The following is a 19,673-nucleotide window of genomic DNA, read 5'->3' on the forward strand; positions in this document are numbered from 1 at the left end:
TTTAGTCCTTCTCAAACAGAGCTGAAGCATGCATGCTAATGTGATTTTTTGCTGTTGCTGTATGCCTTCAAGTCATTTCCGACTGATGAAGACACTAAGGGGAACTTATCACTGGGTTTTCATAAGGTTTGTTCAGACGAGGGTTTATCATTGCTTTTCTTTGAGTATGAGAGAGGATGACTTGCCAACATCACCCAGTGGGTTTACATGGCCAATCAGAGATTTGAATCTGTGCCTTCCAGAGACCTATTGAGAATAAACCATTGTCCTATTGTAACTACCAACCAATTTCTGGGAAAAGGAAAGCAAAGCTACTTTGATTATCAGGTGCAATGCCATGGTAATGAACCATATTCTCCTCTCTATTCTGCAAGAGGTCATTCCCTTCAGGGGTTTCTGATGGAAAGTCTAAATTGCATACAATAGACACAAGGAGATCAAAATATAAGCAGATGGGGGGATGGAAGGGGATTAAAGCAAGAGAATTTCCAAATCTGAGGATGGCATTTGCTCAATCAGCATACTCAACACCTATAAAGCCAATCCTTGCTTGATCCTCTTCTGGTGGGCCTTCCCCGACTGACCTCTACTCAGAACAGAATAAATTGCCCATTTAATTTAGCCCTCCTCAGTACTGTCACCTTGTTAAACTGTTTTAATTGTTGTTTAGTAGTTACCTGGTTTTTATTGTTGTAATATTGGGTTGAAGGTGAGTTGAAGGGTTGGGGAGTTTGGAGGATTGTTTTCTTGTTATTATTTTCTGTATTTGTAGTTAACTCTGCTGTTACCTGCCTCGATCCTCAAAAGGGAGAGGCGGGATACAAATAAATAAATAATAATAATAATAATAATAATAATTACTATTTTGCTCAGATCACAGTTTTACTCTCTTCCATAAATTGATGTATTTTCTGTGAGACTTTCCCCTTCAACTTCCTGCTCCATATAATTAGTGGGAGAGGAAATAGTTTACTGCAAACACCCTAAAAGGGGATCATTCAAGAGTAGCCATCAGCAAGAAAAGCAATGGCGAATAGACTTTTAACAGCTTTTATTCCTTAAAAGATCCAATTTGACTGGTCATTCCAATATTAGGGCCAAAGTTAGATATTATCTGGCACGTGTATGTAAGAATCTGTCAACAAGTCTTTCTTTCTTTCTTTTTTTTTAATGAAAAGCAGCTTAAGGACATAGAAAAAAATATGAGCAGAATAGTCAAGCTTGCTAGAGAGGTTAAAAACAATAAAAAGGGCTTTTATGGATATGTCCACAGCAAAAGGAAGAAGAAGGAAATGGTAGGTCCACTACGTGCAGAAGATGGCAAAATGTTAACAGGGGACAGAGAAAAGGCAGAATTACTCAACACCTTTGCCTCAGTGTTCTCAGAAAAGGAAAAGGGTGCTAAAATTGAGGTAATGGAGCAGAGGAAAGAAAAGGGGAATTTCACCACAGAATAAATAAAGAGATAGTACAGGAATATCTTGTTAATCTAAATGAATTTAAGTCTCCAGGACCAGATGAACTACATCCAAGGGTATTAAAAGAACTGGCAAATGTAATATTGGAGCCATTGGCAATAATCTTTGAAAACTCCTGGAGAACAGGAGAAGTGCCAGCAGACTGGAGGAGGGCAAACATAGTCCCCATCTTCAAAAAGGGGGAAAAAAGAGGATCCCAACAATTATCCACCAGTTAGTCTTACCTCAATACCAGGAAAGATTCTAGAGCAGATCATTAAACATAGAGACTGTGAACATCTAGAAGGCAATGTCTTAATCACAAAAAGTCAACATGGGTTTCACAGAAACAAGTCAGACAAATCTTATCTCTTTCTTTGTTAAAATTACCAGCTTGGTAGATGAAAAGAATGCTGCGGATATAGTTTATCTTGATTTCAGTAAGGCCTTTGACAAGGTTTCCGATGACATTCTTGCAAACAAGCTTGTAAAATGTGGGTTAGATAAGGTAACTGTTACATGGATTTGTAATTGATTGACTGGCCGAACCCAAAGAGTGCTCAACAATGGCTCCTTTTCATCCTGGAGAGAAGTGACCAGTGGGGTCCCACAGGGCTCTGTCCTGGGACCAGTGTTATTCAACATCTCTATCAATGACTTGGATGACAGAATTGGGGGCATACTCATCAAATTTGGAGATGACACCAAATTAGGAGGAGTAGCTGATACTCTAGAGGACAGGATGAAAATTCAAAATGACCTGAATAGACTAGAAAGCTGGGCCAAAACTAACAAAATGAAATTCAACACAGAGAAATGTAAAGTACTGCACTTAGGGCAGAAAAATGAAATACACAGATATAAGATGGGGGACACCTGGCTGAACAAGACTACGTGTGAAAGGGATCTGGGAGTCCAAGTAGACCACAAGCTGAACATGAGTGAACAGTGTGATGCAGCAGCTAAAAAGGCCAATGCAATTGTAGGCTGCATCAATAAAAGTATAGTGTCTAGATCAAGAGAAGTAATAGTGCCACTATATTCTGCTTTGGTCAGGCCCCACCTGGAATATTGTGTCCAGTTCTGGGCACCACAATTCAAAATGGACACTGAGAAACTGGAACGTGTCCAAAGGAGGGTGACTAAAATGGTGGTCTGGAAACCATGTCCTATGAGGAATGACTCAGGGAGCTGGGGATGTTTAGCCTGGAGACGAGAAGGTTAAGAGGTGATAAGTGGAGCCCTGTTGGCGCAGTGGTTAAATGCCTGTACTGCAGCCATTCACTCAAAACCACAAGGTTGTGAGTTCAAGACCAGCAAAAGGGCCCAAGCTCGACTCAGGCTTGCATCCTTCTGAGGTCGCTAAAATGAATACCCAGACTGTTGGGGGCAAATTAGCGTACTTGCTAATTAGCTTACTTGCTGTTCACCGCTATGATCTTTGGAATAGCGGTATATAAATAAAACAAATTATTATTATTATTATTATTATTATTATTATTATATGATAGCTCTGTTTAAGTATTTGAAGGGATGTCATATTGAGGAGGGAGGAAGCTTGTTTTCTGCTGCTCCAGAGAACAGGACCCGGAACAATGGATGCAAGCTGCAGGAGAAGAGATTCTACCTCAACATTAGGAGGAACTGTTCGACAGTGGAACAAACTCCCTCGGAGTGTAGTGGAGTCTCCTTCTTTGGAGGTCCTTAAGCAGAGGCTGGATGGCCATCTGTCAGGGATACTTTGATTGGGATTTCCTGCATGGCAGGGGGGTTGGACTGGATGACCCTTGTGGTCTCTTCCAACTCTACGATTCTATGATTCTAGTCCCATATGGCTAGGCAGTGAGGAAAGTTACTGTTTTTATATCTCTGCCTAATTGTAATTTTGCTCACTCAGAATACAACTGCTTTTCTAGTTGTAGGAGAAAATGTAACAGGTGGAAAAGCAGCTTCCATCCATAGCTAAATCCATAGCTTTGAGAATAAATTAGGAGCAGAAGCAGTTTTGCAGAGGGAAAGACTGAACACTTTCCCTGATATTTCTCTGGTCAAGCTCTCAGCATCATGCAGCTTTCCCCCCTTTTTCTAAAAGCAGTACTGTTGTATGTGCCCACTATGGCTCTCTGTTCAGATTACTGGTTTTAACCATTCTACATCAGTTCAACTCAGTAGTATTATACAAGTTGTCATACAATGCCACATAATAGATTAAAAGATTGTTTCTCTTTGCATGATGCTTCTGCTTTTGAAAGTAATGCTTAAGAAGCACCTTTTGGTTTTAAGGACCTGGGTAACAAACCACTCAGTTGTAGAGTTGTAGGAAATGCTGGGTTTTTATATCTGCCTTTTCCAATCAAAAGGATATCAAATTAGTGGTCTGGGGAATACCTCTGTAGGAAATCTTGGACTACTGCTATGAATTATAGAATCATAGAGTTGGAAGAGACCACAAGGACCATCCAGTGCAACCTCCTGCCATGCAGGAACTCTCAATGAAAGCATACCCGACAAATGGCCATCCAGCCTCTGTTTAAAGACCTCCAAGGAAGGAGAGTCCTCCACTCTCCGAGGGAGTGTGTTCCACTGTTGAAAAGCCCTTACTGTCAGGAAGTTCCTCCTAATGTTCAAGTGGGATGGATCAGTGAGTTAGCTCAGTACCATGGCTATTTATGAGGGCTACATATTATCTCCAGAGGTGCCACATTTCTGTACACTAGTTCCTGGGGAGCACAAGTGGGATGGTCTACCTCTGTTCATATTGTGCTTGTGAGACCACAGCATGTATTTGGGTACTGTACAGATAAGAATTTGGTTTGATCCAGCACAGTTCTTATGAAGCTGGCTTTCACAAACCATTGAGGATTATTAAAACTATTAATAAATAAAACCCTAGTTCCTCCTTTAAAATGGAAAATTCTTAAGAAATGAAATGGATATTAATGCAAAGCACAGCCTACTTCTTTTGAGTTAGCTATTACTAAACTTGCTTTTTATTTATTTTTTTTAAAAGGTTGAAACTGTTAAGCTGTTGTCTAATAAGATGGTTCCTTGAACACATTTCAGGCTAAGCTAACGAAGCAACACTGCTAGCTGATAATGCTTGCCAAGTTCTTCCTTACCTCTTTACGGAACTGAGCTACCAACATTCCTTGGAGGGCAAATTGTGTAATCATGTAGATTTCCTCTCTAGGCACAAACCTTTAAAAGCAAGTTCTATAATACTTAACAACTTCACGCATTTAATTAAAAATGATTTTTAATATGTCATTCAAACACAAAATTTCTGCCCAGCTCAAACTTTTAAAAATCATCATTACTGCATGTGCAGTGAATGTATCACTGAAGATTTATGGCCCACAAGCAGGTTGATTTAATCTAAATGTCAAGGGTCAGTTGCACAAGGTCATATTTTAAATAGTGTAATATAAACACATCCTTCCATTTGATATTACAGAATATTTTCTTGTTAAGACTGCAAGGGAAGTACCCCAGAGTATTCTCCTACAGTTATTTCACATAATATTTCATATATTTTAAATATAATTATTAACAAATGATTTGAGAAGTATAATTTAAAACTACACCATTTTCTAGAAATATATCTTCACCACACTTGTAAAACCTATCTTTCCTAGAAGACAATGATTCTGTATAGCTTTCCCAAGTAATAACTCACAGTTTGGAAAGTTAACAATAAATTTCTAAGATTGCTGTTCAAAATGTTTAACTTCCCATTAATAGGTTTTATGCAAAAGGATCTTGTAGCACTTTTGAGAAGGACAAGTTGGGAGCATAAGCTTTTGTAGACTTAAGTCTACTTCATCTGATGCAATTAAGCTACAAAAGCTTATACTACCAGCATAACATAACATCTTTGCTTATTCAAAAATCCCTTTGCATACTGATCCAGACTAACACAGCTATGTCTTTGAATTCTAGGAGGTTCTATATTGATATTAACATTATGTATCTACCAGGAAGCCTGATAAAGAATATGTTTAACATGTGACAGATGCAGCTAAACTTTGAGGACAAGTCCACACCCAGAAACCTAGTTTGAACTTCAAGAAGACACCCAAGAAGGTTTATACTAATTTATACGCAAGGATATAAACACTGAACTAGATTGAAACTTACTGAATATGTAGAAGAGACTTATTCAGCTTAATAAGACATTCCTTAGTCATGACAAACTTAACACCTGTTAATTTTAGTGACTATGACTAAATTTGGATCCAGTCCACTATTATTTACACACTGAATCTTTTATCTCACTCTTCAGCATTACTAGTCCCAAAGAAGCTAACAAAATACAAGATTTTCAATCTCTGTGTTTATAGGGGAACATATGGCAAAAGAATTTCAGTAGCAGAAAACCATTCTAGATAAGAAGCAGTGAAAGAAAGAAAAAATTGCAGTTGGACTGTTACACTTAGATATCCCTGTAATAAGTGCTATCAATGCAATGTCATCCCCTAGTGTCTTCAGATCCTTCAAAACTACTGAATGAAGTTATTTTCTTAGATTCTATTGAAATAAGCACACTATCACTAGAGAAACTGAGACTTGAATTTGCAATATTGTATATTTATCAAAACATTTTCATAGGTCTATTATAATAACAAAGGGTTTATAATTTGTTTCACTGAAGCAAAGAACAAAAACATGCTTTGAAATGACATACCTTGAGGTTGCAATTTCCACCTTAGTTCTTGCCATGGCAGCTGCACGCTGGGCACCTTCAAGTGCTCTCTCCACCTTTTCCTTAGTTTTTGTGTTCCTTATTGGTATAAGTTGCTTCCTAATTCCACGGACCAAAACATTGTTTTTATACTTTCCCTCTTCTTTGGTACCATCTGGAAACATGGTACACCCATATCCATGTCTCTTATTGTTCAGCCACTCCCCTTCATACTTCATACCGTTTGAGCGCTCACTAATACCAAAACCACTCCGCTTATCATTCTTCCACTCTCCCATGTATGTCTCTGTCGTGGTGGCATCAACGTGGTCTTCTACCGGACAGTAATCACAGTCCCCATCTCCAAAACTAATGGTAGAGTTGGCATCACTAGAACTAATCCTGCTCATAGCAGCATCACTCCTGACAGAGCTACGTTTGCTAGAAATAGATGATTTTGACTCAGATTTTCTAAGTTTTATACTACCAAGAAGGGATCCTCTTCTGAACAAACCTTTTTTCTTGCTGCCAGTACCTTCAAGATCACTGTGAAAATTCAGCACAAACCCTCCTCTTGTTCCAGCTGGACTATCTGATGTAATATCATGTAAAACCGTGCCATTGCTCTGCTCACTACGAAGTGATGCTAGAGATGTCCGCAGGGGTGAACGGATCACAGTCGCCATGCCATAGGGAACACTTTGCCGCATGCCATAACCATGTCTCATCCCTCCTGTCCATTGACCTTGATATGTACCTTTGCAAATAAATGAAAAGAATATTAAAGGAAGTTAGTAAATATCTGTCATCTATACATACAGCCTGTCAAAAATACCAAAGATTCAACATTCAGAGCCCATTTTTTCCCCTCCCACAAATCATGGGTCCAAATAGACAGGCCAAATTAAAGCTGCTTCAGGTCACTTTGGAGGTATGCTATTTAAATGATGCATGCGTCCTAAGAGGCTGGAAGCCACACTAAAGCCACGCTCTAGTCCTAGGGACTGGAGCACAGCTTTGGCACAGCTTCTGGCCTCTTAAGGTGTGTCATTTAAACAGCATACCTCCAAAATGACATGAAGCAGCTTTATTTTGGCCTGTCTGTTCAGGTCCAAAGACATTATTAAATTAAGAAAATTATGATCACACATGCATATAAAATTGCGATTGCTTCCAATATTTAATCTTATCTCTACAGATGTATATATTAATGCATACACTTCTACCGACATGTACTTGCATTAAGAAGTTGTTGTGATGCATTTTAAAGTCATTTCTGACTTATGCTTTCATATCACCAGCAAGCACAAACCTATTTATTTAAGTAAGCTTTTAATGGTTAAGCAGGGAAGGATCTTGATACAGATGCATGTTTTATCTGTTTTTAACTTTTGTATGATTTTAAATCAGTTTTATAATGTTTTAACATGGGGATTTTAAATTGGTTTTAAAACTTTTTATAAATGTTTTTAATTTGTTGTGCTGGAAGCTTTCTCCAGCCTGGAGAAAGGCAGCGCATCAATAAAGTAAGTAAGTAAGGGGCTATCCAGACTGGCCTAAAAGGCCGGCCTGAAAGCAGAGTCGGGGTGCAGCGTCTTAATGATGCATACCCGACTCTGCCCCCTCAGGGTGCCCTGATGCTACACGCTGCTCTAGACACTGTGCAGCATCATGATGCACCTCTGGCATTGTGCCCATATGACGCAGTGCCAAAAGGGGTGCCATTCAGCTGCACTGCCGTTGCTATGGCACCCTTTGGAGGGCACAAAAGAAGCTGCATTTTGTGGCTCCTTTTTGTGCTCTCCAGAGGCCAGATCGGGGGCTGCAGCATGAGATTGCCGTGCCTCTGATCCGGCTGAACAAGGGGCAGCTGCATGATACCCCTTAGCGGCTGTTTGTATAGTCCCTAAGTAAGTAAATAAAGGTGATCACAAAGCAACTCTATCATGGGGTCTTCTTAGCAAGTTCCTTCAGAGGTGAATTGCCATTAGCATCCTCTGATGATGAGAGAATGTGAATCGCCCAAGGTCACCCAGTGGGTTTCCATGGCTGAATGGCAATTTGAACCCTGTTCTTCAAAGTCCAAATCAAATGCTCAAACCACCACATCATGCTGGTTCTCTACTTACAATATATGTTACCAGATATCATTAGTGTATTAATTACTGGACAAGATGCTAGTGATGAAAAATGGAATCTTCCAATCAAGAAAACAACTATCTACTTGTAACTCCTTGATCTTCCTTATGAAAGCCAATATTTTTGGAAAGAGTGCCACAAGACGTATTCCTTACAAAATATAGTTGTCAGGTCAGGTCAGGCTATGAGATTTTGGCACCAAAGCCTGAGAGCTGAAGATGACCCCCCCCCCCCCTTTGTGATGTCATGTGATAGGCAGGACACATTAAGTAACAAGCAGGACACATTAAGTAACAAATGAGGAAAATATATATGTACACTCTTTTCAAGACAGCACTTTCACACTGCGATTCCACCCCCTGCCTGTGAGGACTGGAGGAGAGAGATGTGGCAACCCTATTTTCAGTCTTTGGTCAATAGATATTGAACCTGTAACCCACTGAAACCAGAACCAGGAGGAAATGCATACTGGACTCTATTTATACTATCATGAACATCATCTATTACAGAAACTTTATCTTGACAGTATTGATTTCATATTGTGAACTGTCTTGGCCGTGTGTAGTAAGGTCGGATTCTTTGGTTTCAAGAGGAATTTTCTTCTATGTAAGTGAAAATTAAATAATGAAAAACTTCTATTGGGCTGAACAAATAGAGACACTGATGGAGCAGTGAATAAAATAAACTTAAATACACTGCAACCAATACTTTAACATATGGTTGATATATTCTTTTGAAAGGTTTGACAGCATACCTGGAATAATTTACCATTTACCAATATTGGCATATGTAACAAATTATATTGTGCACTGAAATAAATTTGGATTTCAGGGCAGACATATCTTTATATTGATAATAAATAATTCACAATCTTGTTATTCTGTAAAGGAAGTTCTATGGTTGCAGCAAAAACATTTTACTATATATGCCAAGCGTTCAGACAAACCCTGAAATATAAATTAAAACCCTAAAAGACTTGAGGCCTTAATACTTCAGGGAGTCCTTCTCCTTTCACATACCTCCATGACATCTACTGGAGGCTCCTTCCCCTTTCCCCCACTACTGGAGGCAATACACTGTGGAGGAAAGTGAGAGGGGGCCTACTCTGCTGTAGTCCCTCAGTAGTGGAGTACCTCCCTCAGAGGGGCTCCACCTTTGGTACCCTTTCAGCACCACCTTTGCCAATGACACATTTGCCAGTATCATTAGCACCACTTTTGGTATCATTTCAGTGCCAAGTACAGTGGGCCCTTGGTATCTGCTGGGATTTGGTTCAGGAACCCCTGCATGGATACCAAAATCTATGGATGCTCAAGTCCCATTGTAAAATGGTGTTCCTTATATAAAATGGTAAAATCAAGGTTTGCTTTTTGGATTTTTTAAAAATATATATTTTCAAGCCATGGATTGTTGAATCAGTGGATTCAGAATCTGTGGATATAGAGGACAGTCTTTAAAAACACTGCTTTTTACCAAACTCTTTGGGTATTAATTACATTCATCCAAATCTGCATATGGTTTTAATTTGTTGTAACTTATCTTGCTTTAAACTGACTTATGTTTAACTTGTCAAATTGCTTAACATGCTTTTAGTCTTTTTAAATTGCTCCTACTGCCCTAGATCCAGGGCTCTGAGATACTCAGGGGAGGCCCTTCTCTCCATCCCACCACCAACAGAAGCATGGTTGATGCAGACACGAGAGAGGGCCTTTTCTGTAGCTGCCCTTAGACTCTGGAATTCCCTCCCCAGGAGACCAGAATGGCTCCTTCCTTGATGGCCTTCCGCCGACAGGCAAAAACCTTCCTTTTCAAACAGGCATTCAAAACAGAAAAAAATTTAAGGCATGCCCTGGGATGCTATATTGTTTTAATGTATTTTAGACATTTTTATCTTCTTTTTATTTTGTTGTAGTAGTTTAAAATTATTTTAATGTATTATTTTTGTATCTTTTTAATTGTATTGCTTTTAATAAATGTTTTATAAATTGCCCTGAGTCCCATTCCTGGGAGAAGGGTGAGATATAAATATAAATAAAAATAAATAAATAGTTTCAACTTGTTAAAGCTATTTATATTAGGTGCTGGGGACTGTTATGTATGCCAGTGTTGGAGTAGGCCAAACATAAAGAAGGTGTAAGTCCCAACAAACTGCATGCAAGAAAACATCACTTTAACAGTGGGAATTATATTGCAATGATCAACTGTATAATAATGTTCCATAGCATGCTTTTTATATGCAAGCTATGCAATATTAACTGTCCAAACAAGACAGAGAGATATGCCCAAGTTTTACTTACTGAAATATTTTTCCTTGCTTCTCTCACAGAATAAGATGGCAATGAGAGTTTAGACTGTTGAACATGTATTTTTGTACAGTGTTCACAATTACAGAAGTACAGTAGGTCAATAAAAAAAAAATTCAGGACAAGATGTACCCTGACCTGACCTGATCAAACCTCTGTTTAATACCCCTTGTTACATTCAATTTGATGCCAGAAGAAATTCAGTGATTAAATACAAATGGTCTCCTCTTTAGAAACACAGCACAGAAATTTCAGGCATTTATTTTAATATGGGGGTTACTGCTTTTGGAATTACAACCACTTGCATTTTGGTGCTTGAAGAGATTATTTTTGGGACCATAACTCCTAGACCCCCCCCCCCCCATGGTCATACTAGCTGGGGGATAATGGGAGCTGAGATCCCAAGAAGTAACATTTCTAAACTCTGCATATGGCTCTTGAAATATATATCTTTCAGCCTGTTCTAGTTAATTCACACATTTAAAAATGAAAATGAAAACAACATGCATTCATATTTCCAAACCTTTCTTACAGTTGTGTACTTGCACCAAAATATAGATTCTTTTAAGTTAAAACAGTGGCCAATATTCAACACAGTGCGTCTGCTGGTAGAAAGTGCTTTTGTAAATGGAAAAGTTGGAGGAGCATTTCTTTCCCCCTTCTGCACCTCTTAACATGTATGTCCTAAAAATCCACTACAGAAGGCTTCCTAGATGTTCTGAACAGGTTTTAGCATATACACTGCAGAAATAATCCATCTTGACTTTAATACTATGGCTAAATACTATGGAATTCTGAGAACTGAAGTTTTGTGAGACATTTAGCATTCTCTCTCAGAGCGCTCTGGTGACAAAAGAAACTACAAATCCCAGAATTCCATAGCACTGAGCTATGGCAGTTAAAGTGGTGTCAAACCGTATTATTTCTGCCATGCAGATGTAGCCCATGGGGAGATGTCCTAACACTGTTTTGATTCAGCCCAGTAATCTGAATCAATTCCATTTGATTTCAGCTCTCATTTCCATAAAGAAATTGCCTTGGTTTTCTTGAATGGTCACCTTATGGTGACAGGGAGAACAGCAACTAAACTGTGATCCTGGTTTGTGCAATGTATTTCAATACCATTGGCCATGGTATTCTTCTAGACAGATGATCTTGCTTTAGGATATTATATGTTGACAGGTCTGCTCCTGCTATAGGTGGTGCCAGTAGACTGCTGGTTTTGTCCATAGCATTTATGCTAAGAAAGGAGTGGGACTCATGTCGTTCCTTCAGCTGTTGTTGGACTCCAACTTCTAGCATTTTTAACCACTGTCTGTGCTGGGTAGGGCTGCTTGATGTTGCAGTCCAACAATGTGGGGGAAGGACACAAGTTGCCGAACTCTGCCTTGTAGGATCTCTGCCTTTCAGATTTATCTTGTTTCCTATACTTTTTAACACATACATAAAACTGCTGAGCAAGTAGTTGGGAGACATGTAGTCAGACATGCTTATGAGATTCCAAGTCTGCTTCTGCTTTATAAATAATCAGGTGAGGCTGTGGAATTGTTGACTCAGTGCCTGGAAGAAGTAGTCAACAGCTTTGATGGCCATCCAAGCTTAAGTCTAACAAAATGAAGTTTCTGTTAGTACCTGGCTTGTTTAACCTGTTCTGGATAGGGATGTTCTCTAAAAAAACCACCCAATACTGTTTGTTGAATCTATCAGCATCCCATTTGTCAATGGATACCTAAATGGCCTTCGTGGCATACAGTACCTTTAGCCAGCCAGGGACGTAGCCAAGGGGGGGGGGGTCCTTGATGAATGATGCAGGCTGCTGCACCACCGCATCCAAGCCCCATTATAATGGTGGCACATAGTCTGGAACCCCCCCCCCCCTTGCTAAAATCCTGGCTACGTCCCTGAGCCAGCTATGGGTAGAGTGCCAACTGTGACACTTCCTGGCTACAGTTCATATCCATACCCTGCTAATTTTTCAATTGGTCAGTATAAACTATTCTTGTACATGTCGTACTTTGGGCTGTCTTTGAAAAGTACTGGCAATCTGAACTCAATCATGGGGTTTAACGTTATTGCGTGATAACCCACTACGTGCAAATTCGGGCAATGGGAAGTCAGTCCGAATGCAATCATGTGGTTTCATGTTATTGCGTGATAGACTGCCACACGTAAATTCGAGCAATGGCATGCTATTTTCGGGCAATGGGAAGCCAATTCGAACACAATGCGCATTCACGTAATTGCGCTAAACTAGCAACTTTAAGTGAATGCGTTCTGGCCCCACTTTCTTTTCATTTGAATTTAAGAAAAATTCCTCCCGTTTGATAAACTCCAGTGAGCACAGACCACAGTTGCTTGACTCCTAACAAAAAACACCTACAGATAATGCAATTTGCCAATACTTCAGTAGTCATAATGGATGCTAGTACATTTTCAGGCATAGTCTGAGAGTATTGCCTATTACTAATCCCAAAACAGTTTGGAACCCTTCACTCTGTCTGCCTTCATATCATTCTGCCTGAATACCTTACTTCTCATTTGAGGCCTTTGTCTGAGTCTACTCACTACTTGGGGTCTTTTGAGGGTTGTTGCACTGTATATATGGAAAGCCAGCATGGCACTAAACTATCCTTTCAATGTCAGGGGTTTCAGTATCTTTTATAACTATCATTCAGATTCATAGCTTTCACAGCTATTTAATCTCTCTCTGTTTTTACTGAAATAATGTATGTTTGCAAGATGATTTATACTTCGGCAGTGGCATCACTAAGGTTATCATTACTGGTGCAGTAACTCATGGTGTCACCCCACATTGGCTTCCTCCCATACCAAACCATACAGAATTCTTAGTAATGTTTTTTGTACTAATTGTAATTCCCATATGTCACTGACTGCAATGGTAATAGTGGTGACATAAAACAACTATCCAAATTAAAATTATACCTTTAAATTACAATATCACATGCATAGCCTAAATATATTTACCTATATGAAGCTTCATGTGAAAATTTGGTAAGATTTGTGGTTTTTCAAGAAAAAAATAATGTTAATAATGGTAATTTTATCTATTCCTCTTTTAATTGTTATTATTTTAGAATGTACGCCTTGGGCAGGCTTTTATATTCTCTTTAATTTTACCGACTTTGTACAGCGCTGTGTATAATTACAGCGCTTTAGAAATAAAGTTTAATAATAATAATAACAATTAAAATTAATTTTATAAAAATAATGTTTAATTTTTTAAAATATCCACGTGTGTTCTGCAAATCACTTCATTATCCCAAACAGGAATGTCTTCTTGCATTTTAAGTTTCAACTAATGAAGAACAGTGATGATCATGGACATTCAGAACCTTTACAGCTCATTTTTAGAAGACTTCACTCTTGTCGTATATACTAAAAACTGATTTCAATGTTTTCAATAGCAATTGAAACAGCTCTATAATAACCGATATACTGAGGTGGAGAAAGGTTCCAAGACAACCTATGTGGTCTTCTAAATTTAAATGAGACAGCCACACACAGTTCTAGCATCACAGCCCATATTACCTATTGCAACATGGCCTCAGCAGATAGCAGGAGGGGCTGACAGATGACTTCATGCAGATTACAGTTGCCCCTTCAAATCCGTGGACTTGAAATCCATGGACCTGAAAATCTGTGGAGGCGTGACCACCATTAACCCTGAAGGGGCACCTGCCCCGCACGCACGTGCCCCATTCATGCTTATGGGGCTTGAATATGCATGAGATTTGGAACGCATGCAGGGGGGTCGGGAACAGATCCCTATGAGTTCCAAGGGGTGACTGTACTGTAATGTATGTGCCTTCAAGTCACCTGTCCAGTTATGGCAACCCCCATCAATTTCATAGGCTTTTCTTAGGCAAGAAGTACTCAGATTACATCCCCTTTGTTGTTGTCTTCATGCAGTTAGAGTGGTTATTATAATTTGAGTTTCTCCACGCTTTCAATATTTGCTTACAGGAGATATAGGATGGGGTTCAAATTCAACTCAGGGGCCATTGGAGTTAATTCTAAATAGTACCCAGGTGTGGATTTTTATGTTTAAGGTACAGCAAAAGACTAGCTGTAAAATGGTGCCTTCCTGTTGGGGTCTGTTTCAACCCCAGAAGGCAGGAGCTGGAGATGATCAGCAGCAGGGCTGATTATTTCTTGCATGAAGTAAACAGCTTGCAACCAGGCCCAGGGCTATGTAAAGGAGGGGGGAACGTGGGTCACGGCTATTTAGGGCAATGGCTGACTCTCTGAACCATCCTGGTGGGCGAGGGAACCTAAACTTTGTAGCTCTCTCTTAGAGTTGTCGAAAGGTATTATCCGCCTTGCCTCTCCAAGGTGGACTACTCAAAGACAAAGCTGTGTTAATCTGGAAAATCATTATGCAAAGGGACCTTGCAGCACCTTTGGTATGAACTGAAAGAAAGATGTTGGTAGCAAGAGCTTTTGTAGAACTTCTACCAACTTCTTTCTTTCAGTTCATCTTAAAGGTGATACAAGATCCCTTTGCTGTTGTTGTGCATCTCCAAGTCATTTCTGACTTATGGTGGCCAGTTTGAGTGTTAGGTTATGACTCTGGGGACCGTGGTTCGATTCCCAGCTTGGTCAGGAAACCCACTGGATGACCTTGGGCAAGTGACTTGCTCCCAGCCTCAGGGGAAGGCAATGGCAAACCTCCTCTGAACAGCTCTTGTCAAGAAAACCCCATGATACTGGTCCCCAAAAGTCAGAAACAACTTAATCATAGAATCATAGAATCATAGAGTTGGAAGAGACCACTAGGGTCATCCAGTCCAACCCCCTGGCATGCAGGAAATCCAGATCAAAGCATCCCCGACAGATGGCCATCCAGCCTCCCTTTGAAGACCTCCAAGGAGGAAGACTCCACTACACTCTCAAGGAGTGTGTTCCACTGTCGAACAGCCCTTACTGTCAGGAAGTTCCTCCTAATGTTGAGGTGGAATCTCCATTCCTGTAGCTTGCATCCATTGTTCCGGGTTCTGTTCTCTGGAGCAGCAGAAAACAAGCTTGCTCCCTCCTCAATATGACATCCTTTCAAATATTTAAACAGGGCTATCATATCACCTCTTAACCTTCTCTTCTCCAGACTAAATATCCCCAGCTCCCCAAGTCGTTCCTCATAGGGCATGGTTTCCAGGCCCTTCACCATTTTAGTCGCCCTCCTTTGGACACGCTCCAGTTTCTCAATGTCCTTTTTGAATTGTGGTGCCCAGAACTGGACACAGTATTCCAGGTGGGGCCTGACCAGAGCAGAATAGAGTGGCACTATAACTTTTCTTGATCTAGACACTATACTTTTATTGAAGTATACAAAAGAACAACAGCAAAGCATAATGGCTTCTTGGGATGTTTCTTCATGGGGGTTGGGGGGGGGGCTGAGGGTACCATGGTCATCCTCTGAGGCTGAGAGAGTGTGACTCACCCAAGGTCACCCAATGGGTTTTTATGCTTGAGCGGGGATTTGAACCTGTTTTCCAGAGCAGGGTGACCAGATGCCCTCCTTTCCCAGGACCAGTCCTACATTTCCTCCTGGACAGAAGGCCAAGTCTTGTAGGAAAAAAAAGGATGACCTCTGGTCACTCTGGTCATGCTCAAAATGGAGGACATTTTGGAATGCCTCCTGGACAGAAGGCTGAAATGTAAGGCAAGGTCCTCGAAATAAATGGGAGGACACTTGGTCACCCTGGTGCCTTTAGATGTGGAAGAGGGCATGAAAAAGGCATCTCTTTTCAATGGCAGATGACAATGTTTTTGTTCAGGCAGGCATTTGGTGGGTGAATTTTATTTGTGTAAGTATGGTATCTTAATGGTTTTGACTGGTTTTAACTATGCTGTTTCTAACTTATGTTTTAACATTAAGTATTATTCAATTTTTAAAAAACTTTTGTAATCAAGGTTTTAGCAGCTCTATCTTTTAAAATGATTGTAACCCGCCTTGAATCCCTTTGCGGGAGAAAGGCAGGATAAATAAATCCTGAGATAAATAAGTAAATAAATAAGAGAGACGACCCAAGTCCTGGGAGAGAAAAAAGGAGGACCTTGGTCCCCCAGGTCAGGCTCAAAATGGAGGACATTTCGGCAATTCCTTCTGAACTGCAGGCTGAAATGTAAAGGGGGGGGGGGGGAATGAAGTGTAGAGAAAGGTCCTAGAGATAAAAAAAGTAGGACACCTGGCTCATGGTCAAAATGGAGGACATTTGGCGAATTCCTCCTGGACAGAAGGAGGCTGAAATGTAGGGAAAGGTCCCGGGGAGGGAGGGGGGGAAGGACCCCATCTGATCACCTCGGATGGAGGGCATTTGGGGGTTTCCTCCTGGACAGAAGTGTAGGGAAAAGTCCTGGGGGGGGGGAGGACTACCTCTGATGGAGGACAGTCTGGGATTCTTACTGGACAGAAGGAGGCTGAAATGTGGGGAAAGGTCCGGTGAGTTGGGTTGGAGAAGGAGCGCTTTGTGATGGAGGGCATCCTCCTGGACGGAAGGCGATTGCAATGTAGATGAATGTCCTCTGGGTGAGAAAGACCCCCCCCCCCCGGTCACCTCGGATGGAGGGCATTTGGGGTTTTCTCCTGGACAGAAGTGTAGGGAAAGGTCTTTCGGGGGGGACTACCTCTGATGGAGGACAGTCTGGGATTCTTGCTGGACAGAAGGAGGCTGAGATGTAGGGAAGGGCATTTGGGGGCGCCTAGCTGAAGGCTGGAAGGAGGACCCGGGGAGCTTCTCACCTCCGTCGCCGTAGGTCTCGACGCCGTAGCCGTCCTGCAGGCCGTGGCTCCAGGTGCCCTCGTAGCGGGCGGGGCCGGCCAGGCTCTGGCGGACGCCGTAGCGGCCCTTGAGGCCGTGGGCCCACTCCCCGCGGTAGCTCCAGCGGCCCTTGCTCTCGACGCCCAGCCCGTGGCGCTTGCCCTGGGCCCAGTGGCCCTGGTAGGCGTTGCCCGAGGGCCAGGTGTAGGTGCCCACCACCTCGAAGCCCTGCGCCCAGGAGCCCGCGTACTCGCCCTGGCCCCGGGGCCCCGTGCAGAGCCCGTGCCCGTGGGCCTTGCCCTCCTCCCAGCCCCCGCAGTACGTGCCCCCATCGTCGAAGTCGAAGCGCCCGCCCGTCATCCGACGACAGACCCGGACCGGATCCTTCCTGCCTTCTTTCCTTCCTTCCGACGGCGGCGCCCCAGACAGAGCCGGCCAGGCGAGGCTCCCGCGGCGAATGCCCGCCCAGACGCCGCCCTCCGCCTCCTCCTCCTCCGCCTCCTCCCCGGCGGCAGCGGCAGCAGGCGCCCTCCTCCCTTCCCCGCCCCCCCGCCTCCGAAAGGGAACCCGGGACCAAGGCGCAGGTGCCTCCCGGGCCCCCAGCACCTCCTCCTTTGGGGCCAGGACTTGCCCGAGAACCTTTCCGCCTCCTCTCCAGGAGGAATCCCTCCACGCCCCCCGTTCCCCCGGGTTTAGTCCTCCTTTCGGGGGAGAAGCAGCCGGACAAGAAGGATGAAGAACAAGAGAGGGCCTGGGAGCATGGGCAGAGGGCCTCTGCTGCAGACCCCTTCCTTCCTTCCTTGGCACCTTTCATAGTCATCATCATCATCATCATCATCATCATCATCATCATCATCATCATCATCAGAGTTTATTTATCTTTCCCGCCTCTCCAAAGATCGAGGCGGGATTTCAGCAATAAAATAAGACAAGGTCATCCAAGTGGTACAAAATATCCATGCGAAGAATCAAAGACTAGCGTTGGAGTGGCCAATGGCTGTTAGCAGCGCTCTCAGCTCCATGGGTCCGTAGTCAGTGATCAGAGCCGAGAGCCCAGAGCCTCCTTCCTCCCTGGTCCCTTTCCAGGGGCTGCAGCCCAGCCACCGCTGGGGTTTTTGAAAAGACTTTCCCCTTTTGTGTGGATTCCTTTTAATTTCTAACCGTGCTTCTAGCCATGCATCACTTCAGGCTGTGGGTGAATTATGTCCTTCTTTGGTGTTGCTCTGTTTAAAACCACACCAGCCAAACCAAAGCTCTGCTCCTGCAAGTAGAAAGCGAGTGGCTAGAGCCTTCCTTCCTTCCTGTTGTGCTCACTTTCTGCTTCTGGGTGCTACGCCTTTACATTGCTATTTTTAATGCTGGGGACCAGTCAGCAACAAGCTTCCTATGGTCTGAACTGACACTGGAATAACATCCATATGGCCATATTATGCCCTTTCTGTCTCATTACTATTTCATTTTGCTGTTGGCATCTCAGGGGGAAACCGTTAAGTAAAAATAATTGACACTTTTACTTTGTCTTTACTTCAGGATCTTCCAGCTGTGGAACAGCCAGAAATTCATTTAGATGTGGCTTCTTTCAAACACAGAGAGGCCACAATGAGAAGATCTCCATCTGCTGAATGTTATACTTTTTGCAGGTGTATCAACCTGGGTCAAGAACACATTGCAGACATCATCCCGTTTGAGACCACTTTAACCCCCCCCCCCGCTCAGTGCTAGGGAATGCTGGGAGTTGTAGTTTATTGTGGCATCTGAGCTCTGCAGAGAAGGCTAAATGTTTCACAAAACAACAGTTCCCAGAATCCTCGCATGGAGCCAGGGCAGTTAAAGTGGTCTCAGACTGGATTATTTCTGGAGTGTGTTTTGGACCCAAGTCATAAAATACCTGGCCAGCCTACTGAGTGAGAGCCTGTGCCTCTAACATGGCTCAGGGAGGCCTGGGTTCAAATCCTTGTTCAATCATGACAGCTATTTAGAAGAAATTTGGCTACCTCTTTGCTTAACCTCCTTCACATGGTTGTTGTGAGTATAAAATAGAGAGCTGCTTAGGAAAGGAGGAGAACCTCATATGCTGTCTTGATCTCCCTAGGAAGAAAGACAGGATATAAAATCAATATAATGCACAATGAATCAAAAGTTTGCTTTTAACATTCCCAACAGAGGAATGTACTAAAAGGAATAGCAATAATAATAATAATAATAATAATAATGGAATGTTGGAATGGCATCTGAAGAATAATGAAGAGAGTTTTAAAAAGTAAATCAGTGAAAAGGTGATAATATGTAAAGAAATTTGCCTTCTCCCTGGTGT

The 19,673-nt window shown here is 42.1% G+C and overlaps 1 protein-coding gene across 1 annotated transcript in view; it reads right to left on the bottom strand.

Moving 5' to 3' along the window:
• The window catches only part of JPH1 (junctophilin 1), an 81,929-nt gene extending 64,171 nt beyond the window's left edge, over positions 1 to 17,758 (bottom strand). The window contains exons 1-2 of the mRNA XM_089517483.1: positions 17,341 to 17,758; positions 6,142 to 6,895 (exon numbers count right to left, since the gene is read on the bottom strand). Of these exons, the coding sequence (XP_089373609.1) occupies positions 6,142 to 6,895; positions 17,341 to 17,719 (1,133 nt within the window). The 5' untranslated portion in view covers positions 17,720 to 17,758. The remainder of the gene's footprint in view (positions 1 to 6,141; positions 6,896 to 17,340) is intronic.
• Positions 17,759 to 19,673: the final 1,915 nt, after the last annotated feature.

The sequence above is a fragment of the Sceloporus occidentalis genome, unplaced genomic scaffold (genome assembly GCF_023333645.1).
Source record: "Sceloporus occidentalis isolate IW3139 unplaced genomic scaffold, rSceOcc1.0.p SCAF_3, whole genome shotgun sequence".
Lineage (NCBI taxonomy): Eukaryota > Metazoa > Chordata > Lepidosauria > Squamata > Phrynosomatidae > Sceloporus > Sceloporus occidentalis.